The 22,004-nt window shown below is 34.1% G+C and overlaps 1 protein-coding gene across 2 annotated transcripts in view; it reads right to left on the reverse strand.

The window, feature by feature from the left end:
• Nucleotides 1-21,565, reverse strand: part of DYNC1I2 (dynein cytoplasmic 1 intermediate chain 2) — a 50,840-nt gene extending 29,275 nt beyond the window's left edge. Inside the window, exons 1-5 of one of the 2 annotated variants that reach the window (XM_060152651.1) lie at nt 21,441-21,565; nt 21,059-21,168; nt 20,003-20,119; nt 17,550-17,667; nt 6,408-6,498 (exon numbers count right to left, since the gene is read on the reverse strand). In XM_060152651.1, the coding sequence (XP_060008634.1) occupies nt 6,408-6,498; nt 17,550-17,667; nt 20,003-20,110 (317 nt within the window). In that variant the 5' untranslated portion in view covers nt 20,111-20,119; nt 21,059-21,168; nt 21,441-21,565. Of the gene's footprint in view, nt 1-6,407; nt 6,499-17,549; nt 17,668-20,002; nt 20,120-21,058; nt 21,169-21,193; nt 21,348-21,440 lie in introns of those variants that run through there. The other variant, XM_060152650.1, reaches the window with a different exon arrangement.
• Nucleotides 21,566-22,004: the final 439 nt, after the last annotated feature.

Raw genomic sequence — 22,004 nt, forward strand, 5'->3', positions numbered from 1 at the left:
TTGAGAATCATACAGTCAATTTAGATTTTAAAATAAAATATTTAAACTTTAAATCTCTAATCTCTGCACGGTCAACATGGTCCTTGATTCACATACGGACAAACTATTGTGCAAACATGTTAGACCTAAACTAAAGCCACATATCTTCTGAGTATCATGAAATTACTAAAGCCACTTCTGTTTTAAATAGGGGGGAATACATTCTTTTCTGACAAACAGAAGAAGAGACTTGTGGCTATTATAGTAGATGTCTAAATTCTAAACCAAATATAGCATGCTTCCAAACTCCCAAAGTTCTCAATGATGAATCTGTCTTCAAAGAATATCTAGTAAAAACAGTGGTGGAACTTCCAGAATATAAAGGAGGATATCTGAAATATATATATACACACACATATATATATATCATTGGTAATATAACATTGGTAATATAAACTAAACTTTTTTCTTATATAAACATCCTTTTCAAAATCCTGTACAAAAAAGTTTAATAAAATTAGTACATTTAAAGAATTAATTTTCTCTAAGGTCCCAAATGTGGGCCATAAGAAAATTTTAATGTGTTTTCTACCTTGGGAATATCTAGCCTTAAAGAAAAAAAAAAAAAGCATAATCAAAGAATTAAATGGGAAATTTTAAGTACATTTGAAGTAATCTAGTATTCTAAGAACAAAATCTGAAATAAGAAACTTTATATTCTGATATTTAAGATGTAAACCATATGAAAAGTAAGTCACTCACATATCTGATAAAAAACAGTCAAGCCAACATTAGGAACAAGTTACTAACTTGAGTACATATAGGGTTTAATAGGTAAAAATCACAATACTAGAACAAACAAACAAAATATTCTAAGATTTAGGGATAGATTTAGGGAGGTAATACCTCAGTTATCCAAAGCCACTTTTACTGAGAACAAGCAAGCAACTGGGGGGTGGGGAAGCCTCAGGGCAGCCGAGAGAGGCCTACCAGCTAATGTACAAGAAGCTCATATACTTTTCTTATATGGCCTAATTCAAGGCTTATTAACTCTTAACTTTAGACATAATTCCTAAAGGTGTTGGTCATATGTTTTAGAAGCTGCAAAATATCAAGGGAAAAGAGCTATCTGAGTCAGGCACAATGGCAGTAGCAAACATTTATAGTTTGCATTGGAGACTAGAATAAATAAACGAATGAATAAATGAATTAATGAGTAAATCAATAGCAATCTGGAGCCACGGTGTAGAAACCAACAGCTCTGTTCCTCTCAAAACCTTAGAAATCATCAGGGAATTTTAATATAGAAAAATAAATTAATATTCATGTTGAGTAACCTAGAAAAGGTTCAATTACATATAGCATATTTATTAGAAAAAGTATGGGAAGTTTGTAATACATTGTAGAAAAACTTACATAAAAAATATAGAAATAATAAAAGTAATTTGGACATTTAAATGGGTAGACTTAGGGTACCTCTAAAATCAGATACATAAAATATGTCTTTCACAAATGATAGAGGATAAATGAGGTGTCACAATAAAATATCACTCTTCAAACTATTACCTGAATATTAGAAATTTAAGCAAAATAAAATTAGGACAATTTCACAAAGAATTAAATTAATTATAAAAGAGGGAAGGTAATAAATCTATTCAATACCCCAAATCGGAATCTGAGTGAAGCTGAAGAACTGATGGATCTGTATCCCAATGCAGCGTCCTAAACGGTTGTAGGACAACCATGAAGCATTAGCAAAAAAGGCCATAAGTTAGTCAAGCAAATACATTCTACGAATAGCTAAAGTACGGTTCACAGTTAAAACCCACATGTTCTGGTTAGTACAAAAAAACACCAGGTATCACTCAATGCTCTAGTGCATGCAATAAGCATAATATGGTTAAAGATGCAAACATACAACCTAGAATAGTTAAAAGACAGTATTTTCAGATTTTGGGAAACTAATATTGCATAGTAATGGCTAAGAACAGCCAAAACATCCAACATCCCAAATAACACATTATTTTTGGATGATAACAAGCTAAGCTATAAAAAAAAAGTTGAAATTTTAAGTTTCCTAATGAAAAAAACATTAGTAAAAACATCTTAGTTAACATATTATAATCTTGCCCAAAGCATTAAATGTGTGCAGGAAATTGTCATATTGGTAAAGGAAATGAGTCAACACATAAGCCTTTCGGTAAGAAAACCAAAGACTATTCCACTGGGATACAAAATAGCTAAAGTTTCCAAAATGTGACCCTTATGTAATTTATGGGTTAAGCACTGCCTTGGGCTTACATGTCATCTGCTTTAGAAAGCAGCTAAAGATTTCTGTCTCTAGGAAAAAGTAGATTTTTTTTCCCCCAGGAAAAATATTTTATGTTCAAAGGATTTACCTAAACTAACTAAACTTATGGAGAATATCAATCCTAAATAAATATTCGGTTGTAGTTTAGCCTTGCCTATTGGGTAAACAACTTACGTGGGATCTTTTCCAAAAGATTTAAGGAAAATTTAGTTATTACTAGAATAAAAGCTGCTTTATGACATTGGCACTCTTGAAAGGTTAGCGATAATAAGATAATTATGTACAGTACTGTAAGATGCTCATAGTCCCTATTGAAAAGTTAAGCACAGTACATTCGGTGCTACCATCTTTGTCAAATATATTTGTTTTTCACATATATAACAAATGACAATATACAACTAAAACTGCTATAATATTTAAATACAAGAAATGATTTCTATACTTGCCTCTATAATTTATCAGTAAAAGCAATCAGATGAACTGAACTAAAGAAATACTTCATTTTAAAAATATAAAGAAAGATCTTGGGATTTAAATGGTATTGTGTGTACACAAAGAAGGAAGAGGCCACAGTGAAGACTTACTTTATACTAAGCATTAAACAGAAACAAACTTAGGCTTTGTTAAACCGGACGGGGTTTTATGAGATGCTCTTCAAGGAATGTTCTGTACATAGCCTTTACATTCTCTAAGAGCTCTAGCTGTTACCAATGACATACAGCTCCTTGTTGAGGACGTCATTTTAGTATAAAATCAAGTAAAACTCTACCTCAAAATAGAACCAGTACTGAAAACACATGGCACAACATATGGGATTGTATTTATTAAAGGCATCTGCAGACATATAAAGTAAAATTTCAATATAATCCTGAGACATATAATCAAAAGCCTAAGAGATAAACAGATCAAGAATGGAAAAAAGGAACAAGAGGCATGGATTACTCATTTGAATAACTGTCACCTAAATTTTAGCGATAACAGAAGTGACTGAGAAAGTGAACTAAATAAAATCTTAATGAAATGCAACTTCCCAATCTGCAAAGTTAGAGAAATATCATTTTTATGGCCTCATATATTTATTCATAAATTACCACCAGGCCCAACAGAAATTTTTGGCATTTAGAAAGAGTGATTCAGATGTTTTGATATCATACTTGGTAATGTCTAACATGTTTTTTCCTACTCCCTAAGTGTAGTAATCTTAGACTGTCTTGGCCAGCTAATGTAAGTGTATAGGTTCATACACCTCACACATCTTCATGCATTTTCCTGTTTATTCTTTATCATCATGCCTGCTCAATGGAAGTTCATTCTGTTCGTTCTCAGACTCCAGCATTCTTTTTAAAAGCCACATATTTTAAAATGCTATTGTTTCACTGCCAATAGCACCAATTAATCAAAAATATTAATTATCTATTATGGAATCTGGAGATGATTTAATGGAATTCATAGTTTTCTACTGTGTGTGTATACATATATATTAAGAAGTGAACATAATCAGTCCTCTTGAAAATTAACAATTAAAAATGAGTCTGTGCTCTCTAAAAAGATATCAAGTCACCTCATTTAAAAAGAGAATTTATTTCCTTTCCTGTTAAACTTAAAAGAAACTTATTTTCTACTCATTCTCTAATAAAAACAAATACCCCTAAAGATATTTAAATACCTGTTTTCTTGCTTTACATCTTATCATTACAAATCTACACTATAAACACAAGTTAGCACACTATTCTTAGGATTTTTCAATACAGTGAATAGCATTTAAATTAATGATGTAAATTAATGAACACTAGAATGCAAGTTTCCCGAAGGCAAGGACCAGGAACATTATTTTCTGTGGTAACCTATAGCATTTAACATTAAATTGGCAATTCAATTAATACGTATTCTAACACAATAAATATTTTTCTTAACAGTTATTTACTTCCTATACCAATTTACAATATTCCAATGGGCCTCTCTAATAATCTCTAGGTTTTCCAATGAAACTCAGGAGGACATATTTTAATTCATACAGATGTTACATAGTATTTTTTAAAGCAAACTTGCTGACGTTGCATTAAAATAATCTTTCTACTCCTATTCAAAATCAAGAACAATGAATTCAGAATTAACACAGTAGAGTATCTGCATTAAAGTAATATATAATATCAAATAAAGAAATTTTTAAAATACTTTTTTTTTACCTTGGGAAATGTTTTTATTATGGTAATGTATAAGGGAAAATAAAACCCTTCTCTTGAAAATGCCATCTGTTTACTAGCAAAGGAATACTAACATATTTGCATAAGAATACAGAAGAACGAAAGTATGAAACAAATTTAGCCTTTGAAAATGAACTTAGACTAAATATAGTCTTTAATCTGTAATACATACTATTTTATGAGGTAATATTATTCTTAAACAGAAAGTTTTGACTTCTCTTAAATGACAGAGTTATGTCATTTACCTCCAACAACAGTATTGCTTAGATTTGCAATTTCAGTTCTATAAACAGAAGAGGTTTGGAAAGCACATCTCAAATTCAGACTGGTGAGCCTTTTGTGCCTTCTAATTATTAATGACAACCTGATTATTCAGAAACTGACTAAAGTACTGAGTTTATGGATTAGCTAGCCCCTTTGCTTCTTTTTTTCTTGCCTTGTCTTTTAGATGCTCATTACTTGTTTGTAACTTCAATCAGAGGTGCTTGGGCACAATGAAGACAAAACTTCCTAGTTTATTTCTCATTAAAAAGTGTCTTGAAGTTTTCCTGAGGAGGACACTTAACTTCCTAGACCAAAATAAGGATTCTGAATAAAGATTCTAAACTAACTATGTTTAGTCTCATTTCAGCTGCCATAAGAAGTCAAAATGTAAGATGCTGTTAAACAAAGACTTGGTATTATTGTGTGTGTGACAAAGAGAAGTAATAATACTTTTCTCAGTATGATCTTTGGAAAGAAGCTGAAATCTTACTGAACTTTTGAAAATCAAGTCCCAACATGTGTGCAGCATCCTAAAACAAACATGAAATATTGTTTTATAAGGAAGGCCCAAGTTCAGGAACACTTGGCAGTAAACTTTTTTTTTTAAGTGAAGTATAACTGACATACAACATTATATTAGTTTCAGGTACATAACATAATGATTTAATATTTTTATATATGGTGAAATGATCACCACAATAAGTCTGGTTAACGTCCGTCATACGTAGTTACAAAATTTTTTTCTTGTGATTTTTTCTTTCTTTTAAGACCTGCTCTCTCAGCAACTTTCAAATATACAATACAGTATTGCTAACTACAGTCTCCATGTTGTACATTATATCCCCATGACTTATTTACTTTATAACTGGAAGTTTGTACCTTTTGACCCCCTTCACCCATTTCACCCACCCCTCACCCCCTCCCTCCCTCCACCTCTGGCAACCATCAAAAATTTTAGAAATGAAAATAAAAATGAACCCATCTGTTCTCTGTATCTATGAGCTTATTTTGTTTTTTTAGATTTCACAAATAAGTGAGATCATACAGTATCTGTCTTTCCCTTTCTGATTTACTTCACTTAGCATAATGCCCTCAAGCCAGTAAACACTCTTTTTAAAAATTCTTTAAATTTGTTATTGAAGCCAGTAAACACTCAATGTTTCCTTAGCAGTTATTCCTTATTCCTGATATTTTATGCATTATTATTTTCTACCTTAATTAGAAATAGTGACTTAATAGAACAGAATTAGGCTGTTTAACTGAATTGTTTAGGTTTTCAATTACTGAATGGAAATTAAGCATAATACAGTAGAGAGGTTTTACACTATTTGTACCCAAAACATTCACATAATAACCAATACAAAATTTGCTTAAACAGAAAAATAATTTTAATGAACACTTCTATTTTTAATATAAAATAATCATCATAAAATCAGTTAACTAGTCAGTACTCAGTTAATCAAGTGTGACAGTAAAATATTGTTTAAAAAAATTTCCCCCCAATTTACAACAAACAATTTCTGTGCCATTTAGATTTCAAAATGTTAGGACTAACTCAACATAACTATTCAGAGTCCCTGTACAGCACTGACAGTATCTGGGCACTAAATGCATTCTATCATTAAAATACTGAAAGAAAATTACTGTACCTAGATCCCACTGCGCCATCTCCAGAGTCTTGGCTTCCAGCTTCGCTTGGAGTGCTCACAGATTTGGAGGATGGAGACATAGGAGGAGGGACTAAATAGTGAAATAGACAGGTATCCGCTGTTACTACACGGAGAGGTTGCTCAGCTTATGACGTTTCAAAAGTAATTTAACATGAAGTAATTAACAAAAAAGAAAAAATAATGGCAAACCAAAAAACAAAAGTACATGAATGAAAATGAACAGTAGAAAGAAGAGGAGAAAGACAAAGTTAACAATGCATGCTGACGATTCATGCAATTTCTCTGGCAAAATGCATTTGGGCTTTATATTAAAAAAAAAAAAAAGCAAGATTATGGAAGGATGCATCTTCATCTCGGCCAACACCAAATGTGGGTACTAATTTTCAAAGGAGATCATTCCTTCTCCCTTTTCTAATTCTTTGCTTTTAAGATCACCAGCTCATTTCTAACTAGTGTCACATCAAAACTCTGAATTTTGCTTCAGAAGTCGTTTACTGTCTGGTTTTCTGAGATTTATTTTAAAATGTTCATTTTTGTCAATTTTTTCTTTCAAAAAGAAATTGATGTCTTAAATGATATTTTCCCCTCACCAAAAATAAAAAGGGCCAATTTAGAGAAATGACTATCACTAAAGGAATGGCTCCTTTAAAAGTCCATTAGTTTCCAGCAATTTGGGAGAAAAATGCAAACAGGCCATAAAACAGCATGCCTTCTAGACATGATGCATAACATAAAGTGATGCATGCAACTTAAACAAGGCAAGACTTAATGGTAACTTCCTTACCCCAGTATTCAGAAAAAACTGAAGTGTACAGACAAAGATACAGACACCCAAAATATTCTTAATCCCTTCTTATAGAAAAATACACATTTTTCATAGTATATAAAACAAACAGCAAATGCTTTCCCCTAACCTGTCACTTTTAACATTATATACCAGCAGCTGAACGTGCGTATTTCATGCTATTACATTTGTAAAACTTTTTGAAGATCATCACTGCCATCTTCTGGTTAAATTTTACCATAAATGACCCCAATCCCAAGTATCTTTTAAAAATAATTTTTCAATGTACAATATTAAGTGACCAATATATTTTATGTCGTGCTGCAAGCCCTTCTTTTAATAGTTTACTGAAAAGAAAGTAAGTTCCTAGTTATATAGAAACCAATCTAAAGAAATATGTATTTAATTAAAAGTCTGTGTTTTTGGAATAGTCACATTCACTGAACCCTTAAAATTATGTTTAAATGTTTATATATGCTTCAGTAAAAAGTGGGTTTGCTCATCTAACAAAATGCACAAGTATAGTATAATGAATTACATCTTAAACATAGGTACAAAACTGATCATCCTTATTTTTCAATGCCAAATTCTATTGGAAACCAATAAAAAGATTAGAAGAAAAAAAATCATAGCTAGAATGTTTGTTTCCTGAGATACAGTGGTTAATTCTTGCTCAAATTTCAAAAGACCATAAAAACATAATAAAAGGTTTCTAATTTTGTGATTAAATCTCTCAGAAACAATGCTAAAACCAGATTGCCTTCATATAATTCACATCATGATACCACTGTGCTAGGGGCTGCATGTATAACTCATAGCTAAACAAGACTTGTATCTGAAGTAAAAGAATATTAATGTCCCCTAATTTCTCTTAGGTTACATTTTTCCTCATCTTTTTGTCCACCACTCACTGTGAGGCTTCCCCTAGGCGTCTAAGTTCCAACTGATACAGGACAGTGGTTTGTCTACTACATTGTAAGCACAAATATGTTTATTAAATTATTTAGTATAAATTACTAAATATTTAGTAGTATAAATTTACTACTAAATATTTAGTAGTATAAATTTAATAAATTTATACTACTACAATGTTTTCATATTAAAGATTTCCAAAGAAGAAATTTTGAATTCTTTAAATTACAAAGTTAACTTCAGGCTTAGGAAAATAATTTTTCTAAGTATACATACAGGAAAGATTTGAGAAAAACAGTAATATTCCTATCAATCTAATTATTTGTGATAAATTATAAAATTCTTTTCCAGTTAATGTTTTTTCCCCTTTCTGGTGACTTCAAATATCTATGATTCCACTTAATACGTTCATCACCAGTATCTTAATTGGTTAAGACTACATTAAAAGAAAAATACGTTACCTCAAATCCTTTATGAAAACAGGTTAAATAGTAATTATACACACATAAATACACTAAACTAGCCAATTCTCAAATAAAAGTTTCAGAAATAAAAAATAAGTTACACGGGTGATGCAACCAAATTATCACTGTTTCTCAGCCAGAAGCAAGATAAATCACCATAACTTCAAATTTGTAATTAGATAAAAATCTCCATCCCAGAACTATATTCTTTCAACCAAAGATAGTTTTCAAGCCAGCTGATAAGAGACTAATTAAGGACTCAATGTTATTATCTGGCCCACCAAATTCATCTTTCAATAATAAATAATCTATACCACAGAAGGGACAAACCTGGAAAAAGAAAAATTACTATCACTGAAAAAGGAGGAATGTTAACAGGAAAAAAGGGAAAGGTAGTACTAAAATATGGTACTACCATATTTTAACCCAGTTAGTCTAGAAAAATCAAAGAATACAGTAATTGCACAATAAGGCAATGTCACTATATTCCCAGACTCCAATAAATGACCCCCCCAAATGAATACAAGCATGCATTCAGGGAGGTTAAAAAAAAACTAAACTCATAGTCTCTCAAATCTCAGAAAGGGCTTAATTCTAGAGTTCATTTTTAAAGATGGTTTAAGAGTACAATCAGCTTTAGAAATAACATAAGCTATTATTAATTAGCTTTTGCCAAATATCTGAGATATGATTTGCATAGTAAGAACAGTGATTCAATCAGATTACCTTTACTCCACAGTTCTGTATATAAAATAGCCTAAAACAAGGCTTTAAAAATGGTACAAAAGATTTAATATTAACATATATGAGTTAATCATGTGAATGTTTTTAAACTTCTTAGAAGTTTGGAGCAAAGATACCTATTTCTTTCTTAGAAAACCAAGGAAGAAATGTAAACTGAAAGACAGATCTACACCATGGCATTCACTGATCATGCAAGTAATACTGAAAGGCTGTGACTCTGATTCTTTAGGACAGAAAGACAACCAAGAACCATTAAGGCCTTTCCTGCTAGCTTAGATCTTGGCCTCCCAAGGATATAAAATTAACACTACTGCCATTTAGCCTGTGAAGGAACAACCAGAAATTTTAAAACCACAAAGGACCTGGTAATGCACCTAGATTTAGAAACCAGAGTTAAGTCTGAGTCAACCACTCAGAACTATACCGAAGTCTCAGAGATGAACAAGGATGGTGCACAGCTCTTTTTTTTTTTTTTTTTTTTTTTTTTTTTTGTGGTACGCGGGCCTCTCACTGTTGTGGCCTCTCCCGTTGTGGAGCACAGGCTCCGGACGCGCAGGCTCAGCGGCCATGGCTCACGGGCCCAGCCGCTCCGCGGCATGTGGGATCTTCCTGGACCGGGGCACGAACCCACGTCCCCTGCTTCGGCAGGCAGACTCTCAACCACTGCGCCACCAGGGAAGCCCTCAATTACTTTTTAAGAGAAAAAAGTCTCTAGCAAGAAGGGGCTCTTGCCAGGAAGAAGAACCTAGAAAAGGTGGACAGCCAAAGAACGTAAATGTAGGAAGTGGGAATATTGGCAGAGCACAAATGGGAAGAGAGAGCTTCTGAGATAACCAAAAGTTGTGAGGCCCCTTGTAGCTCATCTATCTATGATACTCAGCACTCAAACACAGTCCAAGTTACACAGTAATGCCCTCTTGTGGATACAAGTGCTCCTAGGCTGGAATATTAACATTTAAATATCTGTTTAATTTTTCATACTTACTCTTTTTGTCCTGAAAGACAAACCTTAATTCTCTGACACAGATGTAGAGAACAAACGTATGGACACCAGGGGGGAAAGTGGCGAGGGGGGCAGGTGGTAGTGGTGTGATGAATTGGGAGATTGGCATTGACATATATACACTAATATGTATAAAATGGATAACTAATAAGAACCTGCTGTATAAAAAAATAAATAAAATTCAATTTAAAAAACCCTTAATTCTCTGAAATATTAGTTTCTCCTTTTCATATGACCCCTTCTCCTGATAACTTTAAATATCCTCCCCTTACCTGCCCTAAATGTTTCCTTTATTCTCTTCAATGTAATTCAGAGCATCAGATAAATTTTTTTAAAGAAATTAATAAAAATAAAATTTTATAGCATTAAAATACTATAAGGAACTGTTCTTAAAATTAGGCTAAACTTGAAAAAATGACTTGATAACAATGGAAATCATTCTATCTAAAAATCAGACTTACTAGTTAGAGAAATAAGTGCTAGGGATGTGATGTACAACATGATGACTAGAGTTAACACTGTTGTATGATATGTAAGAAACTTTAAGAGAGCAGATCCTAAGAGTTCTCATCACAAGGAGAAATTATTTTTCTTTTCTTTTTATTGTATCTATGAGATGATGGATGTTAACCAAACCTACTGTAGTAATCATTTCACTATATATATAAATTAAACCATCATGCTATACACTTTAAACTTACACAGTGATGTATGTCAATTATTTCTCAATAAAACTGGAAAAATCAGATTTAAAATATTCAAAAGTTACAAGGGAGGGAAATAAATGAAGCAATACTTGACTACTGAACTTCCTTTTGTTTATTCCTAATAAAAAAATTGATTATCACACCAATCGATGTACTGTGCCCTACTGATACAGACTCAGGCTACAGAGTAATGGACAAAACCTATTTTCATCTCTTTACAAGATGGTTAAAACAGTAGTTATACATACAAAAAGAGATTCACTTTATTTATTTTTAGACCATCAGTGTTTACTAACTCCACATTTGATAAAACATGTCTTGAAAGTTGTGCCTAAAATTAACTTTCTGAAGACTGGCCACTTAAATTTTGTTAAAAAAAAAAAATCAAGCCATACTTCTTTTGTGAAATATTCAAATTTCAATTTCCACTATGCATTTTCCTGAAATTTAAACAAGATTTTGTTGTTACTGCTTTTAAAGCAGATGGCTTTTATTTGGTCTTACCAGGTGGAAAGACACATGACCTAATAATAATTGAACAAACATTTAAGTGTCTAGTCTGTGCTGGACACCAGGGATAAAAATGTAATATACTGTCCCTGCTCTCAAGGATCTCTGACAAAAAACAATCAAATGATCAAATAAGTAAGAATCTACCAGCAAAGAGAAGCTAAGAGAGGTTTTATTAGCTGTCTCTTTTTTAAAAAATGAATTCTTTTCAGCAGAAGTTTTTTAAAAAAGGGAAAAAGTCCATTTTAGGTAAAACCAGACTGATGCTTTTAATAAATCCTCTTTAATATTTTAGTGGTGTTTTTATACTTACTTCTACAATTTAAAAATATTTAATAAATACATTTGTAGTGAAAAGAAAAACAAGTATCCATCCTGGATCATGATATAAAATGTATTTTTATTGTTACTGTCAAGAAAGTTTGATAGCCACTGCTTTCACCTGTATCCTGTATTCTCCAGGCCTTATTTTAAATAAATACAGGAAAGATCTTTAGACATTTGTGAGAAAACAGAAGGTGGAAAACTGCACAACTCATTTAATGAGGGTACTATAACCATTATAATAAAACCAGACAAAATACAGTAAAAGGAAGAAAACTATAGGTCTGACTCTCTTATGAGTATAGATGAAGAACTCCTAAATAAAATATTAGCAATATATAAGCAAAATATTCTCATAACTAAAATGGGTTTATTCCAGAATGTAAGCATGCTTTGAAAACCTACCAATATAAATTATCATATTAATACATCAAAAGGGAAAAAAAAGCATATGATCATCTCAAAATACTAGGAGACCTATGAGTTTGGCGTACACATTTTGGTGATTTTAAAGGATGTCAAAATTCTTTGTGAATGTGGGCTGGACTTAGTGACTCTCTTTCCATAGACAGAATGTGGCAGAAGCAATGTCCTCTGACTTCCAAGGGTAAGGATAAAAGGATAGCTTCCTTCCGGCTCTCTTTGTCTTTGGATTGCTCACATTGGGAGAAGCCAGCTGACATGCTGCAAGGATACTCAAGCAGTTAGTTCTATGGAATGGCCCACGTGGATAGGAATTCAGGCCTCCCACTAACAACCAACACCAACCTGCTGGCCACGTGACTGAGCAAATCACATGGCTGGTAAAGCAAATCCTCAAGTCCCAATCAAGCCTTCAGACGACTACAGCTCTGACTGACATCTTGACTTCAACCCCATGAGAGACCCTGAGCCAGAACCACTGAGCTAAGCTATTGCCAAATTCCTGACTGGCAGAAACTGTGAGAGATAATAAACGTTTATTATTGTTTAAAAAAAATATCAAACCGATACAAAAATAGAAAACTTGAATGGACTATAACCATTAGAAAAACTTGAAATGGTGAGTAACTCCTGCTCTCCACTATCCTCTGGGGAAAAAAAGCATAATCTGAGGCAGTTTTACAGTTGAATTCCACCAAGTATTTAAGGAACAGGTAATATCTATCTTTTACAGCTGTTCTACAAAATAGCAAAAGAGAAAGCTATCCAATTTATTTTAAAACCATAACCATGGTGGCCACTGAACATGAACAGCACAAGAAAATTATAGGCAAATTTCATTTATGAGCATATACACAAAAACCCTAAATAAAATATTATATAATCTATTCTTTAAATACATGGAAAAATTCATCTGCCACACCTGGATATGACTATTAGTAACTAAAGTGAAAAAAATTAAGTATGTTTTTTGCTTTTCTAACAGGAAATGCATTCAGGGTAACCAAATAGCCCTAGTTACTGAGGGAAACCTCCCCTTTACAGAAGAATTTCAGTCAATAAATGTAGAAGGAATGATGGAATTATAAAAATAATTAAATAACTGATTTGGAAAAGATTCGTCAGTAAGTATTAAAACTACTTGGTAAAAAGTTGACAGAGAAATGAATATTTCCATGGTACCAAACTATCACCTCCAGATATTACTTGCTAGTCCAAAGGGAAAAAAAGTAACTACAATGGAGAAGCCTGGCTGTCAGAATTGTAACGCAGCGATCAATCTTGACATCACTGATAACAACCCAGACATATGTGCTACTGATATGATACAATATGAAGTACACAGAATCATCTATGAGATCTTCTCGCCAAAGAGGTTCAACCTGAAGCTAATCAAGCTTTTAAAATCTAATTTCCAGTTTAGAGAAAATATAAAGGATAGAGGAACAAAAGCTTAAATGTGAGAAAACCCTCAGAAAAACCCAAGAGGTGAGACATTCTAGAGACCAATTGGCCCACTCTCCTCAACCAGTCGATGACATGGGGCAAAAAGGAGTATGTGTGTGGAGGATCTTCTAGATTTAGAAAGACTAAAAACATACAACTAAATGCAACATATAGTGCAGGAAGGTTTTCAGGGGAAGCTTAAGAAACTAATTTTTTTTGAGGGGAAGAAAAATTTTGTGAAGCTATGGCTATTTTGAAAAAGATGAAAAAAGAAGGGGCCATTTTCTATAAAAGAAATTAGAATATACTAATATAAAGCCACAGTAATTAAAACGGTGTGTTAATAGTATAGAATCAGACAAATGGGTCAACAGTGAACATACAGAGCCCAAAAATGCCCATGAATATATGAGAACTGACTGAATGACAAAGTTGGCATCAGAATATCAGTGCGGGAAAGATGGACTATGTTTTAACAAATGGTATTGAGAAAATCAGTTAACTATATGGAGAAAAATTAGGCTGGATCCCTACCTCATATTATATTCAAAAATATAACACAAATATCTAAAGGTGAAGGATAAAATAATAGAGAAAATGTAGGAGGAGAATATATTTGTATCCTCAAAGTAGGAAAGGATTTCTTTTCAAAGAAAACCAAAAAAAAAAAAAAAAAAAGGTTATAAATGGTAGATCTGACCATTATCAAAATAAAGGATGTGAACACATCAAAATGAAGGATTCTGTTCAATAGAAGATACTATGATGGACGCAACCTAAATGTCCATTGACAAAGGAATGGATAAAGAAGATGTGGTACATACATACAACAGAATATTACTTAGCCATAAAAAAGAACAAAATAATGTCATTTGCAGCAACATGGATGGACCTAGACAGTGTCATACTTAATGAAGTCAGACAAAGACAAATATCATATGATATTGCTTATATGTAGAATCTAAAAAAAAATGGTACAAATAAACTTATTTACAAAACAGAAATAGAGTCACAGATGTAGAAAACAAACTTATGGTTACTGGGGCCAGGGGGCAGGGGGGGAGAAAAGGGGAGGGATAAGTTGGGAGATTGGGATTGACACATACACACTACTGTATATAAAATAGATAACTAATATGGGCCTACTCTATAGCACAGGGAACTCTTCTCAATACTCTGTAATGACCTATATGGAAAAAGAATCTATAAAAGAGTGGATATATATATATATATGCATAACTGATTCACTTTGCTGTACAGCAGAAACTAACACAACATTTTAAATCAACTATACTCCAACAAAAATTAACAAAAAAAGTACTATGAACAGTTAGTAGATGATAGACTAGGAGAAAGTATTTTTTAGAAGACTAAAACAGACAAAGAAGTCCTCCCTTAAGTACAAGCAACTCCTACAGCAAGGTAAAGAACCCTAATAGTAAAGGGGCAAAGGACATGAACATGCAATTCGTAGAAGGGAAAATCTGAATGGTAAATAGTTATATGAAGAAATGGTCAATCTCACTGTAAACAGATAAATGTATATTATGACATTTTGACATACTACTTTACACTCATCAAGTAGACAAAAACTAAAAAGTTGGATAATATCAAGTTATGTGGATATAGTGAAACAGTTACTTTCTCATACACTGGTAGCAGGAGCATAAACTTACAGTCATTCTTGAGAGTGGTATGTAGAACCTAATAAATGTAAGTCAGCCTACACACAATAAAATAGCAAGTCAATTCCTCAGCATACATTCCAGAGAAACTCTTCCACAGTCCTTTCAAGGGAAAAGAATATGTTCTTTGCAGTGTTGCTTGGAATAGCAAAGCAAAGAGACAGAAGCAATCTAAGTGCCTATCACTGGGGAACAGATAAGTAAAATATAGTATATAACAGAATATTGAGTACCAGTCAGAAGTGAATAACTAGATCTATATGTAACAACATGGGTAAATCTCAAATACAATGCTGCTTGAAAAAAAGGAAAAAACAGAGTGAGACATATAGTACAATGCCATTTATGTATATAAAACATACACACTTAGATACATGAAATCTTAAAAAATGTCAACACATGTTGGACAGATCAAAAGGACGTATGTTAAAAATCCAAGAATGGGTACTTAATGCAAGACTGGAAAGGACAATGGAATTGGAGATGGGAAATGAGGGTGAAACACACACACACACCACACACACACACCACACACACATACACGAACATACAACTAAAGAACAGTCTTTCAAGAACAGGTGATGGAAGTGGGCCATAAACTGAGAAATCTGAGCAAGAGAATTTAGTGAAACTGAAGTCCTAAAAAGAACAGAAAAGGGAAAAAAAATCCTACAGGAAAAAAACAAAGCTAAAGGCTCATAAAAAAATGATCACTTAAAGACTATATAGCTGGGCTTCCCTGGTGGTGCAGTGGTTAAGAATCTCCCTGCCAATGCAGGGGACACGGGTTTGATCCCTGGCCCAGTAAGATCCCACATGCCATGGAGCAACTAAGCCCATGTGCCACAACTACTGAGCCTGTACTCTAGAGCCCGCGTGCCACAACTACTGAAGCCCGCGCGCCTAGAGCCCGTGGTCTGCAACAAGAGAAGCCACCGCAATGAGAAGCCCGTGCACTGCAACAAAGAGTAGCCCCCGCTTGCCACAACCAGAGAAAAGCCCGCGCGCAGCAACGAAGACCCAATGCAGCCAAAAATAAAATAAAATAAATAAATTTATTTTTTAAAAAAGGACTATATAGCTAACAAGCAACTTGGTTTAGTTACTAGGGTATTTTTTTAACAAGATAAAAGTATTCTAATTCATTTACTTTTAAAATTGCAATACGCCACGGAAGCTTATAAAGACATAAAAATTAAAGTACTTTAGTCTTCACATTTTACCAATAAGGAAAAGGCAAATAAGCTGAAAGTAATAACAATGAAGCCGACCATGAAAGTAACCAGCTTTTTCATCTTGAAACCTTTTAGAAATTGTAGCTCTAAGACAGTTATATTGCAGTTTACAATAGGCATACAGCAGATACTACTTCTGGTATTTGTCCCCTGGACTAGATGGAATTAGCCCACAAACTAACCCTGAAATTTTAGGTCCTTAAATGACAAAGCCCATGTCAAACTAAAATACTATGTAACAGCACCCAGCTCAGAATTATTTTAAGTAAGCATTTAATGCTTTCTTATATGTAACCAGATTGTCCTCAATACCTCTATTATTTCAGCTTTTTGGTCTAGTATTGCTTTAAAGTGAACAGCCCAGAAAAAGAACAAGAATAAGTGAAAGTGCTGCCATAATAAGCTACAAATATTATTTCCCTTATTAGCATTGAGAGCAGAAGGCTGTAAGCTTCTCCTTCCACTCCTATACCTTTGAATACTGATATACTTTTAGAACTTTGATTCACTATACCTCTCTTCAACCTATAGAAAGGATTATAGAGTTAAGATCAGTAATCACAGTCATTTTTGGGCTTAATATAGTATGGCACAGATAACTTGCTCAATAAATGTTTGTTGAAATTAATTACTGATTTAACAAGAAAAGTCAATTGGTTTATGTTAATAAATAATAGTCTTGCAGCTCTTCTGAACAAACCAAATAACCATATATTAGCACATCTGAAAAAAGTCAATTCCAAATGAATTATAAGATTAATGATTTTTAAGAGGCACAAATAAGAAAAATATACAAAATACATTAAATCAACTCATCTCACGTATGTCTGGGCTGAATAAGATATATGCCTATCTCTTATAAATGGATATATTCTTATCCTTACCAATGGGGGATTCTGGAGTTAGCCCCATGCTTTGAAGCAATGCTTCAGCTTCTCTTCTTTTTTTTTCAAGATCTGATTCTTCTTGCACAGGAGCAGCTGCTTCCTTCTTCTGATCAGTCTAAATTTTTTAAGTTAAAAATTTAAATTTACATATGGTATGAAACATTTCTGTTTGCAAAAAATATAAATTTTTAAAATAACATGCTAATACTGTATACTTCTGGAGGTAGACTTAGTTCTGAATACACATTATAGTCATTAAATGAAAATCATTCTCAATAGAGTTTTAGTAAGAATCTACAAATGATATGTATTAAATTGATCCTTAAAAAAAAATTTTTTAATTTATTTTATTTATTTATTTTTGGCTGCACTGGGTCTTTGTTGCGGTGCGCAGGCTTCTCATTGCGGTGGCTAGTCTTGTAGCAGAGTATGGGCTCTAGGCACGCGGGCTTCAGTGGTTGTGGTACGTGGGCCCAGTAGTTGTGGCTTGCAGGCTCAGTAGTTGTGGCGCACGGGCTTAGTTGCTCCGCGGCATGTGGGATCTTCCCGGACCAGGGCTCGAACCCGTGTCCCCTGCATTAGCAGGCAGATTCTTAACCACTGCACCACCAGGAAGCCCTAAATTGATCCATTTTTATATGTAATCAAGGAGTTCTCACAAAAATTTTCTGAACAGATAAATTCAAAAAGCATAGTCAATTTCTATTTATTTACAACATGAAATTGCTATCCATGGTCAGGAATTGTGGAAATCTCACAAATACATAAATACCACAACACTATGAAGAAAAAAAAAAGACTGAATCATTTAAGAGATAACAAATTTTAAATAAATGAACAATCTGATTCGTTGAAAAAGTACAAGTACCTCAAACTTCTTTATGAAGTCTTCAGTGTCTTTATTCAACTTTATGTAAAGGATGTTTGTCAAAAATTCATCTGGAGACAGGTTTTGTTTTTATTTTATAAACTACAGGTCTTATTTTTATGATGATAAACACACGGTTTGGTTTGGTAAAATTAAAATATACTCTTGCATAGCACAAAACATTTTTTGTCATTGAAATTTTTGCCAACGTTTATTTCAGCCATTTATAGTTTTAGCAAAATCTTCCAGTTAAACTAGATAAGCCTCAACACTCTCAGATCATCCAAAACATCTCAAGTGAAATTTAAGCCTTCAAGGAAAAAGTTTTATATATACACCTCAAAAGTCTTTTTCAGCTAGACAACTATTACTCATACAATCGTCTGCAGTAAATTTTGTTAGTCATAATATTCTGATACCATTTTAACTTAAAGAAGTCATCAGAAAATTTCATCAAAATAGCCAAATAGATTATATTATCAAGTAGACACTTTACCTGTATATAACAATATATTAGTAGACTCACTGTTTAATGGTATTATAATTGTAATGTCTCTGGTAATGTTTGATAACCTTTAAATCAGATATAAAGCATGTAATAGATATCCCTTAGGGCCACCTATGGCCATCTTTAGAAAACAAAAACCAAATTTGCACTCAGCCCTGAAGGGTTTAAGGCTACACATACTAGTTTGGAATGGCTCTGCCAGTCTGACTCATGCTTCTATCAGTTGGCTTTTAATCAAATGGAGAACTTTAAGGTCCAACCCTCTTATAATAATGGATCACAAAAAGGTTCAGAATAAACTAGAAAATTCTTCAAGTACAGGCCTTTACAGTATCATAGCAATGCTGCACATAAATTGCACCTTCGGTTTTTCTTTTTCCCTAAGAGATTCCTGGAAGTCTTGGCTATTGTTTAGGCTATCACATAGAAAAACTTCGTACTGTCACACTGAGAACCAACTATCTTAACACTGGCCATTTAAAACATCTATGATAAAAGTATACAAATCTGCCTAAACAGTTTCCATAGAGATAAATGTACATTTCAATACAGGAGAAAGTAAAATATCTCCAGCTCAGGGTCAATGTATATTTGCCATACATGATGAAATGGTGATGCCAAAAATCAGAAGATGTAAGTACCTAGTCCACCTTTACAATAGTATCAAACCCACTACTTGGTAAAGATATTTCAATGACTAACTCATAATAAAGGAGATACGATCAGTTAAATAATCCCCTAATCAATTAATAATCTATTCTATATTTCTCTTTGCCATTATTTATTCCAACAACTAGCAGTTCCGACGAGTAAAATATTCAGGTAAGTTCAAAGTCCAAACTAAGTTATGATGTATATGCCACGTTTTATGAGCTATTACAAGGCAGATGCCCCTTACTTTATATAATAAACATATCCCTAGAAGACTAAATATGCATATTGAACTTTTCACCTAAAGTGCTATATTTGCAGTCACACCTGCTGGAATTTTAACTATTCTAAAAGTATTACATAAAGGTATGAGTACTTAAAATCCAATTATTTTATATTATCTTTAAAAAAAATCAAACATACTTCTTTTTTTTTCCTTTCTTCTTCTTTCCTCTTCTTTTCCTCTCTTATTTGAGCCAACCGCTGCTTCTTACGTTCCAACTCTGCCTTTAATTCACTTTTGTCAGACATGTTTGCGACCTTAAGAAGCATATAATCATTTACAATCATTATTACATTGGTAAAAGCAGCACTCTTTAAAAAAAATTAGTCTTTCAAGTAGAGAACTGTCTCGAGAGGCCATGTAGTTCAATGCTATCTAAAGAGAACATATAAACTCTACTTTTAAAATAACAGAAGCACATATATTACTAAGACCTGAAAAAAATTATCAATATAAACAAACGTGTATAAAAAATAAATACCCAGAATTGAGCATAGTAACTAGCACCAGTAAGCTCTTTAATGTTCACATGCTCAAATTCAACACAATATCTCTGGCTCTTAGAACAGAGGACATGGGCTGGCATTAAAAGCTAAGCTATATGACACAGATCAAATCTGCTATCAGAGTTTTGCATTCATTCCTAGAAATTTGATAAAACAGGCGGTCACACAGAAAATTTCTATAAATTCTAAAACTACCATGTAATAGTAATATTAAGAAGAAGCAAAACACAAATATTACCACCAATAACTATTAAATATACTTAGAGTAAGTACGTTTTTAGTCAAAGCCCAACAAAAAAGTCTGACCGGATAACTACATACAGCTGTCAGGTCCGCTCAACCTCCTAGAGGCCGGAGCCTCCATGATTGACGCGTTCACTTTCTTAAAACTCCAAGGAAGAGAAAGTCTCAGGAATTTTGTGCTACAACCTCCGCGTTCGGGTACTTTCAAACACACACCAAGTAAAGGAAAACGCTGTCAACGCAAGTAATAGCGACTTTTATTTATAAAATGGAGTAAGGCGAAAAGCAGTCACTTCTCCCCTGGGGTCACGGCCAAGAGGGAGCGGTGCAGAATAGGTCCGGGGGAGGAGGCCTCGAACTAGCCTCGAGGCTCCTCGGGGCACCTCCGGAGGGTCCAGAAGGGAAGGGAGTGGACTCGTCTCCCCTGGCCTCCCTGAGTCACCGCACCTGGTTCTCCCCGCCTCTCCTTCCCGGAGCCCGGCCCGGGCGGCACTGTCAGCAGGAACTGCCAAGCCGCCCTTAAGAGTCCCGACGTGAGACACAGCAGACAGAAGGGCCTAGAGGGAAGGACAGTCAACCCACCTGTTAGATGGTGGGATGGGGAAGGGTCCACCTGCCAGCAACTTTCCAGTAACGTCCCTCTCCTTTGCCCCCAAAGGCAACGGTCGCGGCCACTAGCTCCGCAGCTTTCCCCAAGCACACAAAGAGGGATGGGCGGCGGCTGCTACGGCGAGAGCTGAGGGACAAATGGCTTCACCACAACGAGGTCGCTCCCAGAAAGAAAGGGAGGGGCCCTGCTGCGGGGAACTGCAGCCCCTCTGTGACTTACCTGTGTAAAGCAGAAGCCGAGAGATGAGACAAAGAATCCGCCCAGGGTCCCGAAGTGTTTCCGCTTTGCCAAAACCTGTAAGACTAAGCCTAATAGCCTGGGACTGGGTAAGCAAACACCCCCCCTCGCCTTAAGGAGTGACTCGACCAGGGAGAACTACAAGCCCCAGCTACAAGGAAAACCTGCGTACGGCGAGCAATGCACTCTGGGAGTTGTGGTCAACGGTAGTCGCAAAGTATGCTGGGACATGTAGTGTTCCCTAGTCTTTCGATTTTCCCACTTTGAGGCCTTCCTTCAAGATTCCAAAGAGAAGCTTCCAGCAGTTCTCCTTAATGTAGTCTTGTCCGCTGGTCATTGCTCACAATGTTGTATGTGTTATATCTTAAGATCTTTGACTCAACATTGGCCGACTGTTTAAGAAGTGTTATTTTCAAGTGGTGAACCTATGTATTACACTGAACATTTGGTGAACACTTTCTAGGATATTTATACCAGTATTAGAAAAAAAACGCCTTACAGAGGTTTAAGCAAAATCTAGAATACAAAATCTAAATTTTGAAAATG

Source organism: Lagenorhynchus albirostris, chromosome 6 (assembly GCF_949774975.1).
Source record: "Lagenorhynchus albirostris chromosome 6, mLagAlb1.1, whole genome shotgun sequence".
NCBI classification, from domain to species: domain Eukaryota; kingdom Metazoa; phylum Chordata; class Mammalia; order Artiodactyla; family Delphinidae; genus Lagenorhynchus; species Lagenorhynchus albirostris.